The sequence below is a fragment of the Berghia stephanieae genome, chromosome 5 (assembly GCF_034508935.2).
Source record: "Berghia stephanieae isolate SIO BIC M18660-M18661 chromosome 5, UCSD_Bste_1.3, whole genome shotgun sequence".
In the NCBI taxonomy this organism is placed as follows: domain Eukaryota; kingdom Metazoa; phylum Mollusca; class Gastropoda; order Nudibranchia; family Aeolidiidae; genus Berghia; species Berghia stephanieae.
This window is the reverse complement of record NC_088364.1, coordinates 37,370,433-37,380,432: the sequence shown is the minus strand read 5'-3', so window position 1 is coordinate 37,380,432 and position 10,000 is coordinate 37,370,433. Positions and strand designations below refer to the sequence as shown.

General features: G+C 34.7%; 1 protein-coding gene across 1 annotated transcript in view; it reads left to right on the top strand.

The window, feature by feature from the left end:
• The window catches only part of LOC144973936 (uncharacterized), a 181,325-nt gene that overhangs the window by 72,418 nt on the left and 98,907 nt on the right, over window positions 1–10,000 (top strand). Inside the window, exons 21-26 of the mRNA XM_078916824.1 lie at window positions 5,159–5,341; window positions 5,735–5,946; window positions 6,563–6,716; window positions 7,807–7,904; window positions 8,777–8,869; window positions 9,572–9,744. Of these exons, the coding sequence (XP_078772950.1) occupies window positions 5,159–5,341; window positions 5,735–5,946; window positions 6,563–6,716; window positions 7,807–7,904; window positions 8,777–8,869; window positions 9,572–9,744 (913 nt within the window). The remainder of the gene's footprint in view (window positions 1–5,158; window positions 5,342–5,734; window positions 5,947–6,562; window positions 6,717–7,806; window positions 7,905–8,776; window positions 8,870–9,571; window positions 9,745–10,000) is intronic.

Genomic DNA, 10,000 nt, shown 5'->3' with positions numbered 1-10,000 from the left:
TGATTTGATTTACTATTAACACACTAAATTACTACAAACTAGCAGATTTGAGCAGTAGGGCGGATGTTACCGTATGGTTACATGAATTCATTACCATGGCTGATATTTATCTAGTGTTTGTGTGACTTCTGGTACTTTTTGTGACCATTGGTGTCATTGGTTAAAATGTCACAGGTGACACTTAAGTTTGAAGTTTCTAATGTATTTCTGTTTTCTTTTTCTTCAAAGCTTGAAATGTCATTGAATTACATTTTAACAGGCTATATTACATGTGTTCAGTTGCTATGCTTGATTTATTGAGGCAAAATTGCGTTCTAGTTCCGATTTTGACCAAAGTAATAGCAACAATGCTATTACTAATTTCTAAGTATATTTCCAATTTGAAAGTATTTAGTTTCTTAAAATATTATTGAATTTCATTTTAGAGTAGGTTAAGGTGCTTTTTTGACTGAAAATAATGATACATTATGGATGAGAGTGTGATTTGGTGTTGCTTGTGACATAAGTAATGGTGTCACCGATCTTATGTCACAAGTCACATTCAGATGCTCTAATTTCCATGTATATTTCTATTTTTGAAGTCTTTGGTTTCTGAAATATTATTAAATTCCATATTTAACTGTGGTTATTACACTGGTTTGGCTGAAATTAATGATATATTGTCGAAATTGCAATTTGGTATTGCTTGTGACATAAGTAATGGTGTCATCGGTCAAATGTCACAAGTGACACAATGTCGCTAAATAACATATGCTTTGGTCACATTATTTCCCAACATTTTATTCCAAAAGTTTCTGAACATTGCTGGTAATAAGCATATGCAATATTGTTGTTGTTGTTAATGTACAAACATTTTTTATGAAATAATATATTTGCATTCTATGTTGCTTGTGACCGATGACACCAAAAAGCAACATTTTCTCCAATAGTTGGTAACATTATTGTACTATGATTGTTGTTGATTGTGTCCTTTTGTCTATAACTTACTAAATAAAGTTTGATACTCAACAAAAATCATTTGGTTATTGAGTTTTTTGTCTCATTTTGGTGTCACCGGTCACAGGTGACACCAGCAACCTATAGGTATTGTTGACGATATTATGCTGCGTTAGACCTTAAAGTTATCTAAAGGGCCTTTGATTCATGAAGTACATGGTTTTTGCTACACATATAGCAACATGAATGGACTATTATGTCACTTTTATTTTGAGAAAAAAAATTGGCACCTTTTGACCTTGGCTCATATATATATATATATATATATATATATATATATATATATATATATATATATGGCTGGTGTGGATTTTCCTTGTCAATATTCTTTAATATTTTACACTGTCTTCACGACAATAATATCAAAACACATTATCGCCTGTAATTTGAAGGGCTAAGACAACAACTGTTTTACTAGTTTTACAATTAGAAACAATACGAACACATGAAATGTTGTAATCACGGAGGTACTTTCGACTGGGATCCTCCATAAGGTTATTGCAGTGCTTTAACTTTATTTATATAAGGGCGGGCTGGTGTATAATCTTCAATCTTCAATCTTCAATGGCTTGTATTTGCAAAAGGCCCAACGGATCCATCACTGTAAATGTTCAGTTACAATACAGTCCCATGAGAACATGGAACAGTCACAGATCACTGATGTAACGGTTTCCTTTCAAATACTTCTTGAGCTTAGAGAACAGATGGAGCAAGACCCGGACTAAATTTAAGGCTAGGATGCTGTAGGGTCGGAAGTTTGAACCGAATTTGACGACTTGTATGGGATCATGCTGCAATATCGAATTTATACCACCTCGAACCCGTAAGAGTATATTTTTGAGAGTTGAATAATACTGTTTAGAGCTCACTGTTTGCTCGTGTTTAAGAAATCCCATCTGCTCTCAGAAAATGGTAAACAAAACTTTTCTCGCAGAGATAATGACTTTCGTTTTCCCTGAAGTTGGAGAAGTTTTTTGCCTGTACTCCATTGACTGCAATTTTGGTTTCCGGTCGTAGTGGTAGAGGACCCAAAATTCATCACCAGTCACATTTACCTGCAGAAAAGTATCTCCTTCCTTGTCATATCGTTTCAAATGTTGAGTAAAAATGTTTTTTTTATCTCTACGCTTTCATTTCAAATCTTGGGACCAATTTTCTCAACCGCATTGTCTTAGTAAGGTTGTGACGTCACTCAATCATGAACACAAATGACGCAACATGAGTTTAGAAGTATAGTTTGAGTGTGTGTGTGTGTGTGTGTGTGTGTCGTGTGTGTGTATGGTGTGTGAAGTTTCATGATTGTACATAAAATATGTTTTGATTTATGGGCAAACGTTACTTATATAATAGTCCGCCCTGGTAGATAACGCTTCAATATCTATTGTGCTGTATAGTCTATGCAATGTTCAATCAAAATATATCATGATATTCAATCTTAGAATTTTAAAGTAAATAAACCAAAATAAATGATTACTACTTTGTATGCATGTAAACTACATATTCTCATATATATATATATATATATATATATATATATATATATATATATATATATATATATATATATATATATATATATAAAGTCGAGCCCTGGTCTCTCAGGTTGCAAAGAAATCTCCTCTGCCACCTCAACCAAATATTAATACACACACAGACACATAAACACACACACACACACACACACACACACACACACACACACACAGGAATTGCATACCCTCAAATTCTTATCTGCGCACATTTTTGCAAAGTTGAAATTTCAGTTTTTGAAATTCCAAGCATTGTATCTTTTGATTAAATGTAAAGAAAGGAATATAATTACATTCATTGAATAGGCAAATAAGTAACCTTAAAAATAATATACAGGGGGTCTATAAAGTCTTTCCATAATTTAAAAGATTTATTATATTCTAACACGATCATAAATATTTGCACCTAGTGTTCATCAACTTCTAAAGAAAAGTCATACATTTATACTCATTAGTCATCAATCTTCATTACATCACCAAAGTTAGCAAAATGAACATAAACTTAAAAGACCTGATTTTCTTTCTTTCTATTTTGAAGTTACAACAGTGCCATAAACTTCTCTTTGAATAATGTGATTGCATGAAAGAAAATCGCCAAAAGCAACCCAAAAACGTTCCATAGTCCAGTTTGGTAGGCCATTTCAAGACATGAAAACGATATTTTAAAAAATACAAACACAAACGGATATTCTAAATTTGCAGAGATACAACGTGAACGGCTGATATTCGCAGAGGCACAAGTGAGTTATACGCCCATCTTTCTTTACCCTGAAAACTACTGTAAATAATATATATATGGATACGCTAGAATTTTATACGACATCCCATCTTCGTGAATATCAGCCTTGGATAATTTTTCATTGAAACGGTGTTCCTCCACCTTGGAGACAAGCCGTTGGCGAAATTCTGAACCACACGTTTCCATTCAGATGTATTGGGACTCGATTGCCTGGCAGCCTGGCCTACAGGGCAAAGATTTCTCCGTATGACTTTTCCCTATGTGGCTACATCAGAGGTATTATTTATTTAGCTCACATACCAGATATTGGCACGCTAACCGTGGAATAAAAGAACTTTTATTGAATCCATCACGCTAGAAACACTACAAAACACATGGGAAGAACGCGAAACTAGGTTGAATTTGCTTGTAGGTAGCCATGGCAACCGTATTGAGGTGAATTGAGTAAAAGATCATGGTTAAGAAAATATCAAACATTTATGTATTCATGGACCCTTGTTTAAATGTTTTTATTTTCTGTTATTAAACAAAGAAAGACTTTCTGGACACCCTGTATTACACAATGTAATGCTTGGTTTGAGTCAAATATCAACAATATATAATACCTGCATATGTATATATATATATATATATATATATATATATATATATATATATATCATTTCAATTTATGATTTGTTCTAGAAATTCAAATTTATAATCTAATTCAATCCCTAATGTGTATGTGACCAAAAACTTTGAAATTGTATTATTTAGAGAGAAATCGGTTGTCTATAGTTGATTATGTTGAATATATAATATTCACCTAGATTAGAACCAAACAATATCAGTTTACAGCAATTTGAAAGAGGACCAATATATTCAATCATCACGATAGAAACATCAAATCTAATTTCTTCATTTAGACTACGATCACAAGTATGAACATATCAAATTAAGACATTAAGGAGCAGGCACCGGTGTAAGATAAAGATCTAAACAAGTGTGTATGAAAGGTGCCTGACAAAGCAAGAAAGAAAAATACAAGACAAAAACCATCCCCAAAAAATCAGTCTAGCTCGTATACCAGATTGACTCGTTTTGTAATGTATATCAAACAATTTCGAACGTGTTTATTGACGGATGATTTTGGGTCAAACTCTGGTTCTGGCATTTAAGTGATTTTATAAAAGATTTAAATATTCAAAGTCTGTTTTAAGAAGTTTGCCTATACAGAAAACGAATCAAAACATAGTTTCCAGTTAAGAAAGGCAATATAATCATACTATTGTAAATAACAAGAAGTAATTAAATTACTTGTTAGGGCCCTGAAATACCTCACATAATATGATATCCTGGTTATTGACGATGGTGGTACAAACAAAATGAGATACAAAAGAGAGACACTGTGAAGCGCATTGAACATGGCGAAACTAAAATTATAACCTCTTCATCTTTGCATGATTATCATAACTTATCTGTGATAGAATTTGGATTATTTTAAGTTTAAACAAAATTTGATCATTGCATTATTCTCTTTGCATAAATTTTTGCCTGTTATAATTTATTCATTTAGTTATGGCTTGCAACCACCAGACCTGCCTAATTTAAAATTTAAAAATTCGTAATTTTAGGAGACAACAATTGTAGTCGCTATAATTAACTTTAAAATTCCACAATTTACTCTCATAATGATAGAATGACACATAAACATCCTTTGAATTATGTAGTCTGGAATCAACATTTCATTTTTAATAAGTATAAATGACATGGAGATGCTCATAAAGTTCGGAAATTGGAGTCAAAATTTCGTAATTCTGCGAATTTTTCGTAATAGTAGGCAGGTCTGAACCACTCCAATTTACCAAATAAAATTTAGAGGCTCGGTTATGCAAATAAGATATTGTTTTAACAGCCAGCGGCCAGGACGGGTGTGATACTCACCAAAAAACCTACGTAAACACAGTTAGCAGAACGGTCAAGGTTACAGCAAGATCACCACTGGAGACGGTCTCTAAGACTTTGGTTGTTGATATTATCGAAGGCGTTCAAGCAGGAGGTGTCGTTGTGGATCCTGTAAGCGATGTAAAGTTTAACGGTAAGTCCACGGTGCTTATTTGTGTGACTTCATCATCATCATCATCATCATCATCACCATCATCATCATCATCATCATCATCATCCATGTACTCTTCCTCCTTCTCTTCCTCCCTTCTCTCCTCCGGTTCCACTTCTTCCTTCTCCTCCTCCTCTCCCTCTTTCTCCTCTAAATCATCATCTTCTTCATCATCATCATCTTCTCCATCATCATCATCATCATCATCATCATCATCATCATCATCATCATCATCATCATCATCATCATCATCATCATCATCATCACCATCATCTTCATCATCGATATTATCAAAGGGATTGCTGTTATTGCACTAGTAAAACATCTAAAGACTAATCTGACTTAGACTATTGATAGATCATGAAACTGTTCCAGAGCCTGCCACATTCAAGGTGACGTACACGGGAACTAACACACCGAACTCTCCTCAAATCAAGTTCATTTACGGCGATAACGGGAATTCGGAAGAAGACGATCAAGTTTTTAGCTCTCCCCATACACAGCAACACCAATATAAAATGGATGGTCGAATGACCGCAACAGTGATTGTCTACAACGAGGCTACAAAAGTTGAGACCAACGTCTCTGTAAGTTAATATCATATACGTCTACTATTATGTATCTAGTTAGATAGCTAAGTCGATAAATTAATAGTTATCATACAAAATGTTATGTATATAATCTGAGTAGCTCCATTCTTATTTTTGAAAAATATCAAATTGAGGAAACAAGGTATAATTGGGATTCCTATATGACAAGGAGCAAGCAAATGTATGTTTTAAACTCAGGAGATTGGAATTGAATAATGCTCAATTGGACTCATTAATAATATATAATATATGGCTTTTATATAGCGCCTTACTCTGTATCTAAAAAGCTCTAAGCGCTTAACAGCAACGTGACAATTTTCACTTAAACATACAATCACTCAAAAGTACAGTTTGAAACAAAGCAATATAATTCTACAGTGTTACATTTTTAAAAGAAACGTTTTAAGATGTTTTTTAAAAGGAATTCTACATCATTTCTGTCTATGATATATCTTGGAAGGGATTTCCAGAAAAGGGGTGCCGGATGTTTAAACGCATGCTCGCCAGTTTTGTGAGTCATTTTTGGCTTCACAAGAATGTGATTACCAGACTTTGATCTCATATTTCTAGCTGGGACGTAGAACTCATTGGTCGTACATAACATGTTTTCCAGGTCGGAGTTTTCAAGGACTTCGTCAACCTTGCGGCCAAAGTCTATTTCTTGAAAGATCATCCACCAGGGGAGGAACAAGTAAACGGCTATGACGGCAATTTTATCTACCCAAAGAACAAGCCCGTCTTTTTCCAGATCACGGATGATAATAAAGGTATGTTGCAACGGATTTATTCAATCAGAAGTGAACTTACACCTAATTAATGATTCATTTGTAAGTAAAACTTGTGTGATAGCCTATTTCGTCTATCCCAGGTTTCAGTCTTTGCACACTTATATTATAATTGTGTGTGTTTATATATATATATATATGTGTGTGTGTGTGTGTAAGTGTATAAATGTTTGTGTATGTTGTATGTATGTGGCAGGGATTGAATATGTGTCATTGGGTTCAGGTGTTTAATTGATAGAGACCGAGATAATACATATTAGTATGTCTGACGTCCGAACGCCATTATGTGCCTAATTTAACATTGTTGTAATGGACAACATTTTACGCCATTTTGAGTGATTTCTATTACAGCGATGAGTCCATAGTAAATTGGTTTATCAGACCTGCATATAAGCGCATACGTCGGGGGTCGGTAGAGATGGCACAAATTTGTGAAAAACCAGTATTTCTTGTGTCCCATACGCCTTCTTCTTTCTCTTTTCCATATCCAACTAGCAAAAAATAAGCAGCTGATAGAAACCATTTTATATCCTATTTTATGCTTAGCACGATATAATGAGTGCTGTTATTTTATATATAAACCTAGATAAATTCCCTTTCTTTGGTCATTCAAACTCAATTAAAAAGATATTGTTGTGTGGACAAAATGTAAGCAATTTATACTCCCAACTTGATGTGGTTGGAAACTCATTGGAAACGGTCTGCGAGGATTTTCCTCGTATGATCATGAAGGAAGAAGATGATGATGACGATGATGATGACGACGAGGACGATAACGACGACGACGACGATGATGATGATGATGATGATGATGGTGGTAGAGGTAATGATGCTAATAATGTTTATGATGCTGCTGCTTCTACTGCTGCTGCTGCTGCTGCTGATGATGATGATGATGATAATGATAATGATGATGACGATGACGACAATGGTGATAATGATGGTGATTGTGATGAAGGGTAATAGCAAAAATAATTAACTAATAAACTAATGATGATAAAGACGATGTGTTACTACAGTGAACATTGATGTCGAGTATTTGCCTGTCATTGTCCATTTTGTCCATACACAGCCTACGCCGATACCTATGAGGTGAAAATGACTGACAAGGATTTGGTCGTCACTACTTCTTCCCAGAATGCATCTCACTTTGCTATAACATTTCCGAAGGTAATACCTGCATAACAATCTGCGACTAGCTGAGCTCCAGCTCCCACTCCCCCCCCCCCCCCCCTCCTTTCTTGGTAATTGACGTATTACTAAAGTTGTTGTCGGCGGCGATAAATAACAGGCCTGCCAGCTTGAATATCTAACATTGTATTTTTGGGGAGATATAAATCGTAGCCGCCATAGTTGACTTTATAATCAACAATTTACTCTCACAAAGATTAACTGTCACTTTAAAATCCTCAACATTATCTATTATGGTATCAACTTTAATTTTCAATAAGTCCTAATGACTAAGAGATGCCCATAAATTCTGAAATTGGAGACAAAACTTCGTAATAATACGAATTTTTCGTAATTGTAGGGAGGTTTGCGATAAGGGAATTGCTGTCCTTCATCTTCCATAAGAATTACCTGGTGTAAAGAAGCGGTTGGTCACGCCACATCTCCACTTTGCAGTTATTTAGCCACTCAATGAGTCTTATCAAGCGGCTATGTGGTCTTGCGGTGTGACACTCGCCTTCGGACAAAACAAAAAACAAACAAAAAAAAAAAAAAAAAAACAACAAAAAAACAAAAAAAACCAAACACAAACAGACCATAAAAATGATTATAGTATGGTTTGAGAAAAATAGATTGGACTACTTTTTATCGTTTCGTAGTCAGAGAGTCTTAGTATGAAATGAGGTTTCAGAATTTAGACAATTCTGAACATAAGCGTTGTCCTCAATTTCCTCCCTTGGACAAAGGGTGGTCACTTTTTGTGGTCAAATTGTAATTTAACTTGCTCATGGCCATCTGCATTTTGTCGAATGAATTATGATACACTGTGACAGAGTTATAAATTGTAATTTTTCTGTTAAAAACCATTTCAGGCCACTGACTACACCGTGGAGATAACAGCTACGAACCCGAAGTTTAACCAAAAAATTACAGGCATCATCGTGAAAATGTTGGAGTTGGTTGAGGTAAGTCATCAACTGACTCGTTGAAGAATTAAGTTTAGATACATTCAAAACGTATTATTATAAATGGCATGACAAGCTTCATCATCATCATCATCATCATCATCGTCGTCGTCGTCGTCGTCATCATCATCATCATCATCATCGTCATCACCATAATCATCAATATCATCATCATCATCATCATCATCATCATCATCATCATCATCATCATCATCATCGTCATCATCATAATCATCAATATCATCATCATCATCATCATCATCATCATCATCATCATCATCATCATCATCATCATCTCATCATCATCATATCATCATCATCATCATCATCATCATCATCATCATCATCATCATCAACATCATCGTCGTCGTCGTCGTCGTCATCATCATCATCATCATCATCATCATCATCATCATCATCATCATCAACATCATCGTCGTCGTCGTCGTCGTCATCATCATCATCATCATCATCACCACATTTCATATAAATCGTCAGGTGTTTTTACAAATTGCGTCTTACAGGAGTCATTCTTATCTCATATGTGAAGTGTGCTGCTGTTCTTTTGGAACCCCTTGTAAAGCATTTGGAGCACATCAATTTACGTGATATCATGCTATGTCCATCTATTTCTTTCTGAATATATTATCTACTCATAATAAGTAAAGGCTGCTTCTTTCAAATCATCTTACAATCTCTTAGGGAATGACCGTGACTGAACGCGACGCTAAGGTAAAGGCAAATGAGGCTAAGATCTTCGACATAAGCTTCAAGGCGCAAGGAACAGACACCTGTCTCTATGTTGAATTTACGAACACTGCCCGCAAAGACATTTATTCTGATCAATTGTCTGGTTGTACTTTGAGTGGATTCGGGTATGTTTATATCAATGATAATAAATCAAAACAATCACAAGACCGATAAACGCACAAATACTGATGATGATGATAATGATGATGATGATGATGATGATGATGATCATGATGATGATAATAATAATCACTACTACTACTACTACTACTACTACTACTACTACTACTACTACTACTACTACTACTACTACTACTACTACTACTACTACTACTACTACTACTACTACTACTACTCTACTACAATTACTACTACTACTAC